This window comes from Carassius carassius, chromosome 5, assembly GCF_963082965.1.
Source record: "Carassius carassius chromosome 5, fCarCar2.1, whole genome shotgun sequence".
Lineage (NCBI taxonomy): Eukaryota > Metazoa > Chordata > Actinopteri > Cypriniformes > Cyprinidae > Carassius > Carassius carassius.
This window is the reverse complement of record NC_081759.1, coordinates 21,846,317-21,866,776: the sequence shown is the minus strand read 5'-3', so window position 1 is coordinate 21,866,776 and position 20,460 is coordinate 21,846,317. Positions and strand designations below refer to the sequence as shown.

General features: G+C 42.5%; 2 protein-coding genes across 2 annotated transcripts in view; one reads left to right on the top strand and one right to left on the bottom strand.

The window, feature by feature from the left end:
- LOC132141012 (SMC5-SMC6 complex localization factor protein 1-like) overlaps nucleotides 1-20,460 on the top strand; it is a 244,204-nt gene that overhangs the window by 156,138 nt on the left and 67,606 nt on the right. The gene's annotated exons all lie outside the window — the stretch shown is intronic.
- The window catches only part of kiaa0825 (KIAA0825 ortholog), a 124,388-nt gene that overhangs the window by 78,275 nt on the left and 25,653 nt on the right, over nucleotides 1-20,460 (bottom strand). Inside the window, exons 7-9 of the mRNA XM_059550150.1 lie at nucleotides 14,477-14,742; nucleotides 5,669-5,819; nucleotides 1,471-1,661 (exon numbers count right to left, since the gene is read on the bottom strand). Coding sequence (XP_059406133.1) covers nucleotides 1,471-1,661; nucleotides 5,669-5,819; nucleotides 14,477-14,742 — 608 coding nt within the window. The remainder of the gene's footprint in view (nucleotides 1-1,470; nucleotides 1,662-5,668; nucleotides 5,820-14,476; nucleotides 14,743-20,460) is intronic.

Below are 20,460 nucleotides of genomic sequence, written 5' to 3'. Positions count from 1 at the left end.
CATGCATCTACTTTCAATTGCACATGTGTCAGTAACTCAAACCTGAAATACATGCAATTCCAACTCAGCTCAAACCACTGACTGTATGTAATTCTGTACAGTCTTTCAGCATCCAGAGAGGTCATGCTACCCACTTTGGTTTCCCTATCAAACTCAACTTTTCATCACCTACCACCAAGTTCTGCCTTATAGCACAGAGAAAGTTCCCCTTTCACCAGATAGGAGAAAAAGAGGAAGGAGCAAAGGCAGAGCCCATCTGCTTGGCAGACCCTGAGCTCAGCCGGCACCAAAGACCTCATAACCGGGTGTCCTTGTAGCAAACCTCATCTGCTGAAACAAAAACCGGTCCCTCCACTCATTTCTTCCCTGTGGCCCTGGGCAATCTGCTCTTTCTCATCAGTCCTGGAGTGAAGAGGAAGAGTGCTCTTGTGGCATCTTTAACCACTTTAAGTATGTGTTAATGCTACGCACAAGGCCTAGGCGGTTGGACCCGGTCTAGCATGAAAGAATCGGGCCCTCCGCCAGGCGCTGAAGCAGGGCCATGTGCTAACAAAGAGAGACTGTTTTACAAATCTGGAGATCTGCTTTGACCCCCAGGCCGAACACCGGCATAATCACTAAAGCATTCAACACTGTCTGCTAAGCCTGAGGTTCCTGATAGTAGGTGGGCTTGTGCTTCTCAGTGCAGCAGAAATACGGGAAGATCATTCAATCAGACAGCATGGATGACTGCTCTCTGTTAGAATGTGCTTGAGTGTGACCGCTGACCAAAAGATGTAGACGGGTGACTATAACCATGCATGGCCATTTCCTGCATGACGCATCTCCACAATGTAGCAATCGAATGCATATGAAAACTAAACGCTACACAAAATGGTACATGAGAAACAGAACAGTTCAAGTTGCTGGCTACAGCCAGACGCTTACAAAATCCAGCAGGTTCAAAAACTCTTTTATACTTCTTTAGGGTTGGGAATTTTGAGCAGATTGTTATGTAGAACCATTCATATTTACAAAAAATTGTGGAAATGAATGATCTTCATGACATTCAGTTTCATTATCGATAATATATCATAGGAAATGGGGTTTTTATCATTAAAGTGGCAATGGAGAAACACACACAAAGAAAGAAAGAAAGAAAGAAAGAAAGAAAGAAAGAAAGAAAGAAAGAAAGAAAGAAAGAAAGAAAGAAAGAAAGAAAGAAAGGCATGGTTGGTATTGGTAACATCAGCAAAAAATAATAAAAAAAAATATGTATATCACACACACACATATGTATAAGAACAAAACAAACTGTTTTTAATATATAATATAGTAAATAAAAACATAAGAACAGTCAAAATGATAAGAAATGGTACTGTAGTAATGTAATTGTGGAAGATCCCATTCCCTGCCCACACATTTGAAAAAGTAGCAAAAGCATTGAAGTAAAAATGTGGCAGGTTTTGAAACTATCTTCATATCTAGTACCTGATCTGGGAGAGTCTTTTGTAGGAGGGTCGTGCTCTTGAGTACCTCTGAACTAAGACCTCCAGGGTCTCACACAGCACCTGGGCCAGGGTCTGCCGGGCCTGCAAGGGGGCAACTGTGCTCCAAAGGTCACTGCGCAGGCCTCTGAGAAAATAGTGCCACATCTGGATGGAGAAAGAACACCTTTCACCCTTAAAAAAAAGGTGAAGGAGACAAAAAAAAGAGACAAAGAGAGACTGGTAAAGATATGATGATGATATCATGGCAAATATATACAGAATATAAGAGAAAGAAAAAGAGAGAAGGTCTTTCCAGACAGTCTTCCTCTAGAACCTCATGGTCATGCCACCTGCACGCTGCACCTGGACCCCTCATTACCACAGAGACAGAGAGTACATGGATACTTTGAAGTTTTAATCTGGATATTCAATCACTGCTCCACTGAACAATAACCAGACAAACATGCACACTGACCAGGTCATTCCCGTTACACAGGACATTTCAAGTCTCATCACACTTGACTTTACATATTGGATAAAATATCATAACTTATGATCTTAAAATGGAAATTACATTGTATATTTTTGTGTACATTTGTGTATTTTTTCCTACTGCACAATATCACAATTAGGTGAACACAGAAGTGAGTTTTAAATCCTTTTATTATTGAAGTTTAGGCAGTTGTTGCTATTTTTACAAGCAAAATAGAACATCTTTTAACATGAAAAATTGTCAATTAAGAGAAGCTCCAGATGTTTCTGCAATTTTTCTTAACTACGGATCAAAAGAAGTTTTCTTTGAAATATCAGTTTTACAGCTTTTTCCTAAATGAGGTTTTATAGCTTTTTCCTGTGTCCTTAATTTCACTTTCCATCCTGTTAGTCTTTTGCGATATCCCTTTAAATAACAAAAGCCATTGACATTATCCTCCAGAAAGTGATGTCATTTTTGGCCGGGGAAAAACAGCATAAACATGAGCAAGTATAAACAACAGATTTGATGAATTATGTGATGTTTTGCTGTATTAGCTGATTTGTTTCACTTTAAAACAGAGGTTTTATCCTCCTGTAGAGACCCTCTTCCAAAAACATAAAGGCAGCTATATTTTATGTATAAATTCCAATTAAGAAAAATATTATTTAAAAAAATGCATGTTAAGTATTTGGCTTTTAAACTAATTAAAATATTTCCTGGAAGTATGCACTTGGTTTATATTTTTTGTCCAGCCATAAGAGTATAATATAATTCAAAATTAATTGTGTTAATAATCAAGTTTAAATTAAAAACCAGTTTTAATGAAAGTTTAAGTGTATTATAAGTTATATCTGCACTTTTATTAAAACAAATTATGACACAATACTCTTTTTTTTAAGTTAGTGCATAACAAGAGCGAGATGACTGATCTAAAGGGTTAAACTTCAATTGCTGAAATGCGTCAGAATTTTGTTATACTGTACATGCTGAACAGCTCAAACAGAGAAGCAAAAATTAGAAACAATTCAGAAAAGGCGAAAATGATAAAAAGGACGAGAGACCCTTGTTTCCTAAGAGGCTAATTACTTTCAGGCAAAGAGGAAGCAGCATTAGGAGTTCACAGTGTGACCAAAGAGAGATTATTAACAACCATGTACTACATCTCCTAATGAGAGCTGGGACGTGGTCCACCAGCAAGCCAGGGCTAAGTCAGCCATAGAAAGAGACACACAGGGCCATGACCACACGTCCGGTCCCAGGGATTTAGTGCTAGTGACTGGGCCTCTGGAAGCGCTTGCCCCTTTGGCATTTGCTCAATAGGAAGTGAAATGGAGGGGTAATGGAAGAAGGCAAAAGAGAGGTGGGGGAAGAGGGGATACAGGTCAACAGAGGAGCAGACTCACAGAGCCAGCCGCACACCTGCACACAGCAGGCCAGTCTGCCCCACAGACCCGCAAAGGGTGGATGCGTGCGTATGTATCCGTGAGAGAGCTCATGTGTGCACCGATATCTTAATGGAAGTAAGGTTAGGGCTACACTCTTCAACACACAGATGATTGAGTCTAACGCTGCCTCAGAGCACCACAAGGCCCATTGAAATGACTAGAGGAACGGTCATTATGAGAATGGTACAGCTAGATTATAGCTTACACCCAAGATTATTTTTCTGATTAATAAATATCCTTATGCTCTTTAATATAAATATCCATGCTTCTTATTTGGTCTGAAAATTTTGGTCTGTTTTTAATTTTAATAAAATATATATTTAATTTATCAGCAACTGAAGCCAAATGAATTCAAAATGCTTACAGCAGAAAAGTAAAAATCGAACATACTTATTTTACCTGCTGTGTGTGTATGTATGTGTATGTATACACACACAGCGGGTAAAATAAGTATTGAACAGGGCACCACCAAATTTTCACCAGATGTCGGTAACAACCCAAGTAATCCATACATACAAATAAAACAAAACAAATAAGTTCAGAAATTAAGTTATGTGTATTAAAATGGAGTGACACAGGGAGAAGGTATTGAACTACTGAAATGTATTTAATACTTTGTACAAAAGCCTTTCTTGGTAATGACAGCTTCAAGACGTCTCATGTATGGAGAAACTAGTCGCATGCATTGCTCAGGGATGATTTTGGCCCATTCTTCCACTCAGTCTTCAAATCTTGAAGGTTCTGTGAGCCTCTTCTGTTAACTCTGATCTTTAGTTCTTATTTTCTATTGGATTCAAGTCAATGATTGACTGGCCATTCTAGCAGCTTTGTTTTATTTTTCTGAATCCAATCAAGAGTTTCCTTGGCTGTGTTTGGGATAATTGTCTTGATGAAATGTCTTTCATCTTCATCAACTTGTTTCATCATCATCCTGGTACTGTAGGTGTTGGGACTAAACCAGCTAATATTCATTTCCACTGACTAGGGGCAAGATTGCGTTCTAAATACTGATTTCAGCTGGTGTCTTGGGTTTCCATGCCTTTGCACCTCCCTTTCTTCATGTGTTCAATACTTTTTCCCCATGCGTTGTTCCATTTTATTACACATAACTTAATTTCTGAACTTATTTGTTTTGCTTTATTTGTATGTATGGATTACCGACATCTGGAGAAAATTTCAGTTCAGTTCAAGTTCAGCAGCACCTTTAGAAATATATTTACTGAGAAAAATGGTGACGTGTTCAATACGTATTTTACCTGCTGTATACACACACACACACACACACACACATATATATATATATATATATATACTGCCATTTATACATGTGCACATATTTCATAATTTACCAATCATTTTCTTATATATTATTTTATATCTAAAACATTTTAATAATACAATTAATTTAATTAATTTTTGGATGATGATGCAAACAAACAAACTGTTGAAGGAAATTTATGATTAAAAATGTTAATTAAAATAATTTAAACAAAATAAGACACGTTAATTTAAGCTACAATTTACATATCTAATGTAATAATATAACCAGTTTTAGTTTAAAACAGCTTCCCCAAATAGTCAACAAAACAAAACAAAACAAATGACAACATTAACAATACCAAACTATATATTGCTAAAAACAAACAAAGCAAATCACAAATACATAGCAAATATTGAATATATTGGCTTACCTAGCCCTAATGTGTCTTAGAAAAATAAATAAATAAATAAAAAAGGAAGGAAAGACAAGAGTGTTTACATGAAAACAAACTGATTCGATTCAATTTGTCAGGCTGTCTGAGATTGCGATATTTGTGATTGGTTACAAATGTGCCCTGTATCCTCAAGCATTTTAAATAAGTGAGATGTTTTGAATGGGCTTATAAAAAATACTCTTTAGTATGGCAGCACTGAGGCTGGATGTACACACCTGACTCCTTTTATGACAGCCTGAGAGAAGTCAACTAAATAGTCAAGGACAACGTGCAACAGCAGCATGCAAATCCAAGATTTTAAGAGGGAGCCTACTTAAGAATACAATAGCACAATTTATCATTTATTAACCAATGTCGCAGCATTTCAATCCAGACACACTTATGATTTGAATGTGAATATGCTCTGTGATTTAACCACAGCTTTGTCCTTGAGCACAGTATAGAGGTACAGGATGTTTTGTCTTCCAATAACCTAATCCAACCCTAAAGAAATGCCTTCAACAGGCTTACACGTAACATGAGCTATTATTGAAATACTGCCAGAAAAGCAACAGCCATCTGTACCTCGTAAAACGGGTTGGGGTCACTCCAGTAGTGGCTCTCGGCATCCTGCAGTATACTAACAGCACACACATGGATGCAGTAGCTGGTCAGGTGATCGTGCAGGGCTGCCATCACATCCTGGCTTCTCTGAATGGGCAGCAGAGTTAGAGGCCTGAGGTTGGAGACATCAAAGACACAAGGCCTGGGTTAAGGCAAAAGAGGTGTAGTTTACAGGTCAAAGAGACACTAAGTGATTAATATCAGCAAATGGCTCCTATTATTACCTGTCAATCATTCAACACCTCCTTCTTCCACCCTTAATATTTCCTCATTCCCTCTCTTCAAGTACAAGGCCACACAGACAGTCTGATACCCTTTTTTATGTACTGTATGTCTCTCTCTCACACACACACACACATACACGCACGTTCTGTCACTCATTCTTGGCTTTAACCTTACAAATACATAAGCAAATAGTTCTGTCAGAGCGCACCAGCTCCCATACGTCTTACTCTGGTTCTTTACAATCCAATTACAGGATTTTAGTGAATCCATCTGACAGGCTGCCTGGCCGGGGAAACCTGGGCTTGACAAAGTGCACTGTAAATCGGTGAACTTTAGAAAAGCTCACCCTCTCCAAACACTTTTCATTTAATGTACAAATGCACAGGTCAAACCCAAGCTGAGTTCTCTTACGAGAGTTCTCTCGTACTGCGTCTTAGCTAAGACGCTACGGGAAAGTCTCTTTTCATGAAATACTGAAGCAAAAAATTATCCTTAATTTTGAATTATTGTAAAGCGCCCTTCATGCCACTTCCCGCCGAAACGGGTGTGGCCTAGCCCTATAAAGGGAGCTCGAAAAGGCTGACTCACCTGATTTTTCATCTCTTCAGCGAAGCTCACGCATCGTTGGATCATGAGAGGAAGCAAGCGCCATCTGATAAGCATCTCAGCGGGACGAGCCACTTCTGAAGCCGCTGGCCTTCGCCGCCTTCCACTGCCATTCCTGCTGCGCTCTCCGGCGCCTATATCCTTTTATATCCTTGTGTGTGTTCGCCCTGCGACACACACTCGTAAAAGAGCTGCGTCTTTTTAAAGATGCCCTCGTGCGGCTCGTGCAGAGCCCCGCTCAGTGAAGGAGACCGTCACGTCATCTGTGTCTCCTGCCTGGGTGAGGATCATGCAGCGCTCGCGCTCGCTGACGGCGGCTGCCCTCACTGCGAGCTACTGCCGATGGTGACTCTGAGGACTCACCTGGCATTCTTCTCCGAGCCTGCATCCTCCGATGGGCCGCAGCGCCGTAAAAAGCGCCGCTCCCAGCGATTACGAGCTCGCCGGTCCTCCCTGCTTCACCAGCCTCCCCTGCATCGCTTCCCGATGGTCAGCGCCCGCTGTCTGCTGCCGCGTCTTCCGAGGAAGTGGATCTCAGGACCGCATCGGAGGAAGAGGACACGTGCTCTCTGCTAGCTTCGGGCAGTGAAGGTTGGGCGAGCTCTGGTATCGAGAAGGAGCTGATGCGAGTGCTCACGCTTGCCGCGGCGAGCCTCGGCCTCGAGTGGTCTGCACCAGCGCCCCCCCCCCTCTTGTTCCCGGCTGGATGGTAGCTTTCTTCCGGATGAGCGTATTTCTCCCAGCTCGAAGCCCGCCCCGTTTCTTCCTGAGCTTCATGAAGAAGTGGCGAAAGCTTGGAACGCTCCATTCTCGGCGCGAACTCATTTGTCTGTTTCGCCACTCCTGCTGGCCTCTTCGGATCGTCTGTCAACGAGTTTGTCGAGAGATTCGTCGAGGACCAGAAAGCTTCGCAAGCTTTTAAGCACTTCTTGCCAAAGTGCTCCTGTTCTGCAGCGAGTCGCGCTAGACCGGCCCCGCAAAGCTCTCAGTCATGCCCCCCGCCTCCAGCTGCTTCATCGCGACAGCGTCAGCAACGCAGCTCGGGACCCCGTTCTCGCTCTACCAGCCATCGCCCCGCGCCACGGGAGTCATGGCAGAGGATTACGGTGAAGCCGGAAGCCCCGAAGTCATCCTAGCACTTCTAGGAAAGCGCCGGTGTACGAGTTCCACTGTGGCCGAGCTCTCAGCCAAGCGCGCCGCTGTTTCAGTTCCAGGAATTGTGACTGTCTCAGCGTTTTCTGCAACACGCAAGCCTGCACAGTTGCCCGCTTGCCTGCACACAAAAGCCGTTATCACGGCTACCCAGATATTTCCCGAAAAGAGTGTTATTTCTGGTGTTCCGGCCACGGCCGATGGTGCTATAAATGTAGTGATGATGCCCACTCCTCAGTGCCCATCTCCACATATAAGCACAGCCCTGCACACAGGGCTCGCGCCCATAAGATCGACTCAGTTTGATCGCGTGCGCCACATAGTAAACGTGCCCACTCCTCAGTGCCCAAAAACACTATGTCACACACGGCGCGTGGTTTCTGTAAAAACGAAAACCGTGCACGTACGCTCTGCCCAGGCAGACAGCGAGTCGAAAGCAGTAAATGTGCACGCTTACAGCCCACAGTTACTCGCAGACATCACGAGTCCTACGGGACCCGCTCAGCCCTCCCTCAATCTGTTAAGCACCGTGACGGGGTCGAGGAAGAGCGATCTGCCCGCTGTGATCAGCGCGCTCCCCGCCTCAAATACCTGAGGCGGGGTATCATAACACCCATGGTGCAGCACATCAAAGTGCCGCCGTTGCCCAGTCAACAGAGCGCGCTTCGCATCCAGCCCTTAGCCATTCATGCAGATGCATGGTCAGCGCTTCCAGGGGTTTTGGATTGGGTGCTAGACATTATAAAGAGAGGCTACTCGCTACAGTTTTTTCGACGCCCTCCACGCCTTTTAGCGCGCGTCGAAACTACGGTCAAAACAGAAGTAGCACACCTACTTCGGGCCGAAATATCAAAACTGTTGAGCAAAGGGGCTGTGGAGCCTGTATCTCAAGCTCAAAGCGAAGGGGGGCTGTACAGCAGATACTTTCTAGTGCCCAAGAAAGACGGGGGTCTCAGGCCCATACTGGATCTAAGACAGCTGAACAAGGCATTGGTGAAACACAGTTTCAGAATGCTTACGACCAGGAAACTCCTCGCGCATATTCGCAGAGGAGACTGGTTCATGTCAATAGATCTGAAGGACGCGTATTTTCAAATACAGATAGCGTCACGTCACAGGCGATACTTGAGATTCGCCTTTGAGGGCCAGACATACCAGTTTACAGTCCTGCCGTTCGGCTTGTCCGTGGCTCCTTGTACATTTACGAGGTGCATGGACGCAGCGCTCGCTCCTCTCAGACTCAGAGGCATGCGAGTGCTGAACTATTTGGACGACTGGCTGATTCTGGCTCAATCACGATCAGAGCTCGTGGAACACGGGGCCATTTTACTCGATCACCTCGAGAAACTCGGTCTCAGTGTCAACTGGACGAAGAGTTCGCTGAACCCCAGTCAGACGATACTGTTTTTGGGTATAGCTCTGGACTCACGTTCCATGACGTCGCGGCTGTTGCCACAGCGTGCGTTGGGCACTCATCGCACAGCGAGCTCTCTCCGCTGCGGCGCAACCGTCTCGCTCAGAGAATTTCAGAAGATGCTGGGTCTCATGGCCTCAGCATCTCCAGTTCTTCATGCGCCCCCTGCAGTTCTGGCTGACAGCGCGAGTACCGCGCGGAGCATGGATATCTGGTCGGCTGCGTCTCAGGGTCAATCAGAGCTGCGTTACAGCCCTGAAACCCTGGACAGCGAACGACTGGTACCAATCAGGTGTAAGCCTGGGGACTTCCTCGAAAGTGAAGATGGTGTCGACGGATGCCTCCACTTCGGGATGGGGAGCGCTGCTCGAGGGCAGACCGTCCTTTGGCCTGTGGTCAGAATGGGAAAAGCTCCAACATATCAACTGTCTGGAAATGCTGGCAGTGGAGAACGTGCTGACGCGTTTTTGTCCCCGAATCAAAGGCCACCAGAACTTAGTCCGTTCTGACAACATGTCTGTGGTGTCCTACATAAATCGCCAGGGCGGTCTCGGGTCCCGAAACCTGTACAGGTTGGCGGAACGCCTCCTGGTTTGGGCTCAGCGCAACTTGCGCTCGCTGAGGGCAGTTCATGTGCCTGGGCTACAGAATCTGGGTCCAGACAGGCTGTCCAGAAACAACATTCCCACGGGCGAATGGTCTCTACACCCGCAAACAGTCCAGCTGTTGTGGGAGAGATTTGGCAGGGCGGAAGTGGACCTCTTCGCGTCCCACGAAAACGCTCACTGCCCCGCGTGAACTGCCCCGAACGAAAGCGCGCTGTCACGGAGATGGCCGTGCTGCCCGCTCTATGCTTTCCCCCCCGTCTCCCTCCTTCCGCAGGTGATAGAACGGGTGAGGGAAACGAGATTCTCAATACTGCTTGTAGCACCATTTTGGAAGAACCAACCATGGTTTCCAGATTTGATGCAGTTAGCAGACACTGCCCCGTGGCCAGTGCCGTTGAGGAGGGATCTCCTCTCGCAGGCCGGGGGCTCGATTTGGCACCCTCAACCGGAGTTGTGGTCTCTCCATGTGTGGGCACTCAACGGTTACCCGCTGATCTCTCAGTGGGAGTGCTAAATACCATCACTCAGGCTAGAGCTCCGTTGACGCGACGGCTGTATGCCACAAAGTGATGTTCACCCCTTTGTTGTGAGGTGACGGAGGTTCTCTCCTTCCTACAGGAGCTGTTGGATAAGGGTAGAGCCCCCTCCATGCTCAAAGTTTACGTGGCGGCTATCGCAGCGTTTTCTGAGACAGCGCTCGGTCAGTCAATAGGAAGGAACGATTTGGTCATCCGCTTCCTTAGAGGAGCTAGGAGGCTGAATCCTCCCAGACCTTCATCAGTCCCTGTATGGGACCTCGCGACGGTTTTGGAGGCCATGAAAGGTTCCCCTTTCGAGCCTATCCAAACGATTAGCCTCAAGCATCTGTTGTTCAAGACAGTGTTCTTGTTGGCTCTCGCTTCAGTGAAGCGTGTGGGTGACCTGCACGCGCTCTCTGTGAGCTCGTCGTGCTTGGAGTTTGGGCCTAATGACTCAAGGGTCATACTCAAACCTAGGCACGGTTATGTGCCGAAATCCCTCAACACGCCGTTTCGGGCTCAGGTTATTGCCCTGTCTGCCCTGTCGGTGTCAGGAGAGGATGGAGACTCGAGTCTTCTTTGCCCTGTTAGGGCTTTAAGAGCGTATGTGTCTCGCTCCGCTGTCTTTAGACGGACTGAGCAGCTGTTTGTCTCGTTCAGTGGACGTTCCAAAGGAATGGCTGTTTCGAGACAGAGCCTATCCAGATGGATAGTTGACCGTTGAGCGTTAGCTTACGCTTCCAGGGGCCTTCAGTGCCCACTGGGCGTCAGAGCACACTCCACAAGAGGCGTCGCCTCGTCGTGGGCGTGGTCTACTGGGATCTCCTTGCAGGATATATGTATGGCGGCAGGTTGGGCCTCGCCGTCTACATTTATCAGGTTCTATAACCTGGAGGTTCCCGCCTTGCAAGCAAGGCTGCTGTCGGTATAGTCGAATCAGGGCCCTGATTGGAACTCTGAGATCGCGAGCGTTATGCGCTGCCGACTGTTATATGGGCAGTATTGCGTAAGACCCGCATTACCACATTGGTCAGGCCTTGCCCAGTCTGTGTGATGTCATATTGCCGCGTCTACGGACGCTGCTAGATATGGGACGGAGGGTCCCCCCCCCTCCTGTCCTGGACTCTCTGTGAGTCCCTCGGGTGACTGTGCACTGTAAATCCTGGGCGTTGCTTCCTTTTCGAGCTCCCTTTATAGGGCTAGGCCACACCCGTTTCGGCGGGAAGTGACATGAAGGGCGCGAAGCGTGCGCTCGATAGGCTTGTGCAGTTGCCGCAGAGCAGCCAATGAGCGAGCGAGCCATCTCGCCTATGGCTGTGTGCTGCTGCAAATGCGCTTTACAATAATTCAAAATTAAGGATAATTTTTTGCTTCAGTATTTCGTGAAAAGAGACTTTTCCTGTAGCGTCTTAGCTAAGACGCAGCACTCGTTCCCTCTTCTAGAGAGAACCGAGCTTACGTTAGTAACCGAGTACGATTGTTTATATACCATTTTATATTCGAATTTTATCATCCATAGAAAGATTTGGAGTTATTTATGAAATCAGGGGTACCACACCATAGAGGATCAGGCTTCATTGTCATTCCTTACACCACATCCACTACAGAAAAAGGTGGAAATAAGGTATAGCTTTTGAATCAATCTGTCAAAAAATAAATAAATAATTTCGAATATTAGTCAAAAAAAAAAAAAATACACATTTCAATGCAAAAAATCTGGATTCGAATTTTAGGTCCCTGTCAGCCGTAAGGCAGCCTTATTAGTGGCACATGAAATGCGACGACAATGTAAGTGTCATCGCATTTTAATTAGGGCTGTGAATCTTTGGGTAGGCAGCGATTCGATTCTATTCACGATTCATAGATTTTCGATTCGATTCAAGAACAATTTTTGCAAATTTAGAACGATTCAATTCGATTCGATTCACAATTAAATTCAATTCGACTCGATTATAACGATTCGATTCTGCGTTCTTTAAGTGCATTCACAGGATTATGCTTCAATGCTTCCCCTAAATTCTTTAAATGCTTAGTCAGGGGGCAAATTACACAGCAGCCTTAAAAAAAACAAAAAAACTTTTGTCCATTGTTAAATGCTAGTTTAATGGTGCTATGGCATGACATGGCATAAGTAAAAATGTATGTAAGCCAAGATTTAAAAAAAGAGCTTTAAAAGTATTATGTATCAACTAACATTTTGTCACACCAGGGGCATAGCCATCATTTCTGAAGTGAAAAATGTCAAATAAAATCATTTTATGTATGTAGCCTATGTATTTTCATAATTTTTTTTAAAGTGAATTATCTTCTTTTTTTATTACTTTTAATTTGCTGTAAGAAATCAAATAAACTGCTCGACAATAATACTTTGTAATCGATCATTTTTTCCTAATTGCAATTTTATGATTGTTTTATATAGGCTACTACATTTATCTATTATTTTAATTTTCTGCACAGAAAATATACTTTATAGTTTCTGTACTGTAATAAATGATATGTCAATTAGCACTGCATCATTCATAAATTTTATTTATTGTGTTTTTTTTCTTAATGTTTCATCAGTTCATTCTGCTTTTATTCAGTTTAGCTGCAGATATAGCCTGGCACGTCTATGAGAGCGAGATAAATTCTCTTTCAGTGTGTAAACTTCTTTATCTCATTTATACAGAATAAAATGGTATAGTAGCTGTTGTAACTTTTCCTCTCCATCATCGAATGATTCTGAGAGAAAACGTGCTCGATGTCTGTTTCTATAGCAACAAACGCTACTTTCATGCATCTGATTATCAGATAAACCTTGCGCTCTTGTTAATGGTGTGGTTATTTTAAGTGTTTCCCTCATATTTTCGGTTCATCAGCATTGTTAAAACACATTTATCATTCACAGGAACTGTGCATATGATTTAGACACTTTCTGCTCCGTCCATGCAATAAATACGCAGCTTTCGACTGCTCAGGTAATGTCGTCAGTATGCAGAGAGCCATTAACAAACTACAGAAAAGTAAAACTACTTGACTTTAGTATTACAGTCCATGAGTTCTATAGATCGCAGGTCTGCTGCGTCAGAGAGGAACGGAGCGTGAGCGCAATCCTGTGACAGTCACAGGTGCTAAACTGTGGAGCGTGTGAAGGACAGATTAGAGGCACGATTCACAAACACTCTTCAAGGTCTCCATTAATTTTGCGTGTAGTAATTTAATGTGTATATATTTTGAAAGCACTGAATCACTATAGAAATCGCGATTCATTAGATTCTTAGTGTTTTAAATTGATTACTGTCCGAGATCGGAGATTCACGATTCAAAAATCATGTTTCAAGATCGATGCATATGAATCGTCAGGGTTTGTAATCGATGCATCGAGAAAACGAGTGAATCGTTACACCCCTAATTTTAATGCTTTTGTTAGTCTTTCCTGTTGAACCCACTAGATGCGATATATTACAATATATATTATACAATATACCGCGGAAAACAAGAGCATTAGTGTGTAGAAGATGTTGTTTACATCAAAACTGAAACCCAGTCATTCACACATAACACATATTTATCACATTTCCTTGAGGGACATCTATCAGCATTGCACTCGCATCTCGCACAAAAGAGCAAAATGTTTAGAAAGCCATTTAAAATTAATGTAAGTTAAACTTTTAAAAAAACATGTCTCAAGACTTTATTTCAGTTTTTCCCCATCACACTGTATCTCATGTTTTTGAATGAAGAAAGAAGCCTTCTTTTGTGATTGGTTTTCGATCCTTTGTATTAAACTATACATACATGCATGGTGCTGTTTATTTTTCTAATTGTTTAAGCAACTTATTAAAACAAGCTACGCAATATCACGTTCATTATCGAAGGCGATTCATCTGGGAAAATGAACGTGATATTGCGTAGCTTGTCAGTGAACGACGGCTCTATCTATTAAATGCCGCTCCATTTAAAAGCAGGTGATGGCGATTTAGCGTAATCACGGAACCAGATTTACTGACTAGATGCGCATGATCATATCGTTAGATTTATCGCCCAGTCCTATTTCAAACCTACCCATATCACCAAACCTGTTCCTAGCAAGATTAATGAGAGTAAACGATGACAAAATTCAAATTTGGGGAGAACTATACCTTTAAGAAACTGATTTTTATGCAGTTTATTTCTACTTGATCTAATTGTAGTCTAGCTGAAAACACTGTATGTTCTATAATGGACATACATGAGTTTGGTGCTTTATAGAATGAGTGTAACTCACATGCGTGTGGAGTCTCTGAGCTGGCTTTCATAGTGTGCGAGTGTCTGGTGAATGTACACACTGGTGGCCATCAGAATAGGCAGGTTCTTAAAGGGAGCTGAGGCCGGCACTTCCCTTGCCCTCTCCTCTAGTCTGGTCAACAGGAAGGAAGTCACACGGCCACACACCTCCACGTAGCTGGAGCACACGGGCAGCAGGCTCTTCTCTCTAAATGCCACAGCCAGAGGGTGAAAAGCATCCATCTGCTCCACAACATCTGCACAGAACTGGAAATAAAGTGAATATGTGAAGTTTCTTGAATGTGTTTTTATAGATAATCAATACATGATAATAAATGTATCCCTCACTTAGTTCATTCTTCTGTCCTTACAATATTTTACAATAATTAAAACAATTAGACATATCAAATATGCATTATTTTATTTTATGTTACGTTACGTTGCATTATGTCCAGTTTTTCAAGAAATAAAATGGGAGAATGGCTAGCTTGAGAAACATCATAACATAACATACTGGAGCACATAAACAACCTGTCAGGCTTCATCTCCGACAATGATGGATATATTTTTAAAGCTGAAGAACTTCTTTGGTGCAACCATACTGTTATCCACACTAGACAGGCTTCCTTACTATCACGACCATTCGGTAAAATTATTTGCAGATAGTTGTTGTGAAATATCTCTCAGGTACTCCATCCTTTCCGTCTAAAACCAACAAAAAGCATTCAACACTATACAGTAAGAAATTCTTTATCATACAACACTCACATTTCCCTTTTTGAAGACCAAAATTGCATTTCAGCAGCTCACACAGCTCTATCATATGCGAACGAACTAGCATTTACTGTAGTAGAATAACCAAATCATCCATGCCGATATGACTGTGCGAGACGTTCAGGGCCATTTTCTGATTCAAATACCTGCAGTTCCCCTCCTGTGGCGCCTGAAGAGAGAAGCAACACTTATCTCATTTTTCCACATTTGTCCTGGAGGAAACAGCACTGGTATTTTCTCTTCAAAATGATTACGAAAGTGTGTGTGCCTGTTACATCTGCCTTACATTGCCTCAGGAGGCATGCAGCTTGAAAGGAAGACCCCTTAGGGTTACTGCCAAAACGAGGCAGCCCTGGAACAGAACATACACCAAACTTCCTCCACCTATAGGTCTCCTACCCTTGACAAATGAAGACATCATTTTGGATCTATCCCCATTTAGCACTTCAATTTGTTCCTTTCTCCATCCCTCCTTCCAGCCACACGTGTTCAATGCAGATTAGCATTGGCGGCAGCAAATCTGGACATGCTGAAGAGCCAAACGCATGTGCTGGGTTCACTGTCGAATTTATATACCTATAGAAATGAGTTACGATACCGGCCGATTCGAGAGCAGTAAAATATATGTGTGCATTGTATATATCTCCCTCCACACCACCCTTTCCCCCTTCCACAGGGAGTTACTGTGTCCCAAGGCCTCTGCGAACATGGACAAAAAACACCAGCACATGTTAAATGGAAACTTTTCCAATAGCAAGTCTATCAATCAAGCACGAACAGGCAAGACAGAGGTGAGTTCATGCTTCTCCACTAAACTTCAGCATCTGCATTACACAGTCTGCCGTTTCACCATGTTCAGGCACAATAGATGCAGCACAGCAGGGTTATCATGATAACATCGTTTAAAGGGTTAGTTCACCCAAAAATGAAAATTAGTCTGTGTTTTACTCACCCCCGAGGTATCCTAGGTGTATATGACTTTCATCTTTCAGATGAATCCAGTCAGAGTTATATCAAAAATGATCTTTGATCTTTCAAGCTCTATCATTGCAGTCAGCAGGTGCTGCATTGCTTCAGTCCAAAAGATGATAAATAAAAAGCGCCCATACATAAAAAAAAGTTTCTCAAACAGCTCCGGGGAGTGAACAAAGGCCTCCTGTAGTGAATCGATGCATTTTTGTAAGACAAATACTCATATTCAAAATGTAATAATCACTTGAGTCAACCTTCCGTCACAGTTGTAAACGAAGCAGTTCCAGGGGAATGACGTATGAAGTCAGCATTGCTCATGCGCTGCTCAGAAGAGACACACACGGAAACGCAGCAGAGAAATCAAAACAAAACAATGGTCAAGAATTAGAAGTACAAAACGAGGATTTGTAAGGAAGAATGTCGGAGGATTTTGATATAAGACAAGAGTTTTCCTTTGCTAAAGTAAGGAAACTTTGCTTCCTTTGCTCTTTTTAATAAACGTTGGTTTTCATGAGACTCACCAGCGCATGCGCAATGCTGACCTCATATGTCATCCTCCCAGAACTGCTTCCTTGTACTGGTGCAAGCTATATTAAAGTGATTATAACGTTTTGAATATGGATATTTTTCTTACAAAAACACATTGATTCACTACAGGAGGCCTTTGTTCAACCCCTGGAGCAGTGTGAGACACTTTTTTTTACGGATGGGCGCTTTTTATTTAACTTCTTTTGGACTGAAGCAATACAACACTCTCTGACTGCAATGATAGAAAGATCAAAGACCATTTTTTATATAACTCCGACTGGATTCGTCTGAAAGAAGAAAGTCATATACACCTACAGGATACCTCAGGGGTGAGTTAAACACAGCCTAATTTTCATTTTTGGGTGAACTTACCCTAGCACTACCAGAAAAATTTCACTATTCACAATCCAAGCCACAGGAAAAAAATAAAAGAAAAAAAATACATTAACTTAATTTAATTACAATAAATTATGTTTGTAAAATAAAATTATTATAGTTTATTATATTAATTAGATAAAAAGACAATATCATCTTTTTTTATGTAGGTAGTAAATTTTAGTAACTATTATAAAAATACAATAAAAAATTCTCACTCTATATGGATACTAATACGATAACTGGTAAAAAATTTTTTTACCAGTGCTGCTTTTGACATCACAAAAGCATCCTGAGAGAACTTGCCAAACCGGAAGCCCTATACAGGCTGAACAGGTCTTGAAACTGGACAGTGAGTCGATAACAGGCTGAGTGTTGTTGTTATAAGCTTAGCGGGAAGTGTGAGAGAGATGTGGGCGAGAATGCAAAGATTCGCCCCAATCCAAGCTGATGAGGACCCGAGAGGTGTCGGTGAGATTTATGGCTTTCTAAAGCCTGCTGCTCCGGTTCGGAGAACCCTTAACTAGAGCAGATCAAAGATATGGATTCCAATAGGACAGCCACCGCAAGGTTATTTCTCAGCAAAGCTTTAAAACATTTAAGAGCTCAACTCTGCAGCGGTCTTCTTGCACCTTTGAACAGTGCTAAATCCTTCTCCTCACACAGGGTTAAGGACGATCGTCAACATGAGGTGGTCAATAGCTGGATGGCGGTTTCAGGTTGATAAATGATTCGCTGAAATATTATGCAGACGGGAGGTCTGGCAACTCTGAGAGTTCGAAACAAAGCATGAATGTATGAATATGAATGGCTGAAATATTGATCTCTGTAATACATCTGGACTGACTATGTTCTGGCTAAGTCAGGCCTGGGCTAGCATAATGCTGCGTACTTATGGGCCATGGTGACATGTGTCAAAAAGAAGGGGTTTTGAGACACTCAGAGCAGCAGAGAATGCAAATAAATGCACATGCTAACCTTTGAGATGAGGGCTTCTCATTCTGAAGCACTGACCTACACGTAAATGTGTTGTACAGGTCTTGAGTGTGAACAAATTTTGACACTTGTTAGTGATGTGGTTCCTGGGGTGTCAGCAGCATGTAGCGGCATCAATGAAATGGTGTGGAAATCAGATATGACTGCACACATTCTACATTTCATTTTGCTCAAAAGTGTATTTTTTGTTGAGGGCAAAGGTTTAAAACAGGTTTGCAGACAGAGGTCAATAGTAAACAATGTCTGAAAAAGTAGCAATATTAAAACCCTCAAAAAGCATTTACTATATAAATAAACCAGTTTAAAAGTTTGGAGTTCGTAAAATTTCTTAAGATGTTTGAAGTCTCCTCTGTTCAATTTAAAAATAACTGTGGTTTCAAAGTTTAATTTATTCCTGTGATAACACTAAATTACTCCAGTTCCCTTAGTATCACACAATCCTTCAGAAACCATTCTAATATGCTGATTTGGTGATCCAGAAACATTTCTTATTATTATCATCAGTGTTGAAAACAGTTGCTTACTATTTTCCTGAAAACCTTGATACATTTTGTTCCAGGAGTCTTCGATTAGTAGAAGGTTCAGAAGAACTATGGAATGATATTCCGGACTTTATTCAAAAGGAATTGCAAATTGTATTTGCAATTGTGTTTTCAATTTGTGCACGCATAAAATGTGACAATCCAAACGCAAATGCAAAGCGCGCATTACCGTTTTCATTTTCGTTTAAGCAAACGCACAGTGTCTGCCAAATTTAAAATGGAAATGGAAAGTCCGTTTGCAATTGTGTTTCCCATATCTTACGAGCTATGAGCCCGTCATATTTAAATAGCAATATTAATTACCAGATTTGCCTTTTCACTCTCTCTGCACTGTGCATGTAAACTGCCAAAACTCAAATGGAATCGCAATTCCTTTTGCATTTGAATTTCCAACGTCTACACGGAAACCTGTCAATCAAGTGACAGGGGTGGAGCCATTTTATTGGGCGTGTTTGCATTGGGAAGTGACATCACTCACAGTCGACGGTAATAAATAATTATTAATTAATTAGTGTGGACTTTGTCATCTAAATACTTAATAACCAATAAGGTTAAGGATGTGTCTTACAAATTACTTCATCTTTTCTATCCTGTGAAGCTTTACTTAAAAAAGAGTTTTTCCTGATATTGACACTTTATGTTCTTTTTGTGGTGCTGAACACGAATCCATTTCTCATCTCTTCTGGGAATGCACATATACAAGTCTGTTCTAGTAGAATTTTTTTATCTTCGATCATACTAAAATGTACCTAGTGTTTTTACTAGGGTAAATATGAGTTAACGATATTGTTTATAATTAAACCACAGTAGCCACAAATGTACAGTTGTCTGAGACGTTATGAAATGTTCTTTAACATCATGAACCATAAAATGTAGTCAGTGTTCTGCTATGGTTTATTTTCATAATAGGTAAACACAGGTCACAAGTTAACACGGTCACATTTCCTTGATTCAGCAGCTGCACGATGTGAAGCCGAGAGTCTTGTCTTGAATCTAGAGATCTGGGGCTGACTCGGTGTAGATCGGTAGCTCGGTGGTTAGTGACTGTCATCTCTCACGGCGCACCGTCGCATGTTCGAAACCCGCGCCAACACAGACGTACTTAATTTTTTTGTTAATCCTACTTACTTCAGCCGCGAAACGGCCAATCATACTAATAACTTGTAATCTTTAAAAGAATATCTGAATCATGCAATGAGCAAGTCTGCGTTTATTAAACACTTAATATCGCGTCAGTTTGTGTTCGCCTAATCTGCTGCCGTCGTTCCAGCCCATTTGCAGCAGAGACCTAAACCAGGAAGTTGGTCACCAGATAACACGGTAACCAGTTAAACCGTAACACCTGGAAGATTAGGCAAATAGACTGGTGACGTAGGTCTGCGCGCATTTCTCAATACAAAGTACGCTGATTTCAGACTTGCTTGCATCCTCAGTAGTTCAGACTTTGTGCATTCGACTCGGGAGTGTGATGTCTGCAAGGACGCAGGTCTGGTAATTCTGCAAACAGTAGCGTACTTGATAACATGTCAGCTCGCCTTGACTACTGCAATTTTCCTCACTGTATATTTACAATAAAACGAAAAGGATATGAAATACCACTGCCTCCTTTCATTTTTCATTTAAACATAATAATAGCAGCAGAAATGTACTTAGTTCAGGGAAATGTGTATATATACAGTCATTACAAATGAAACTAAATATTATATCAATTGCCTCTTTTATTACCGTCGACTGTGAGTGATGTCACTTCCCAATGCAAACACGCCCAATAAAATGGCCCCACCCCTGTCACTTGATT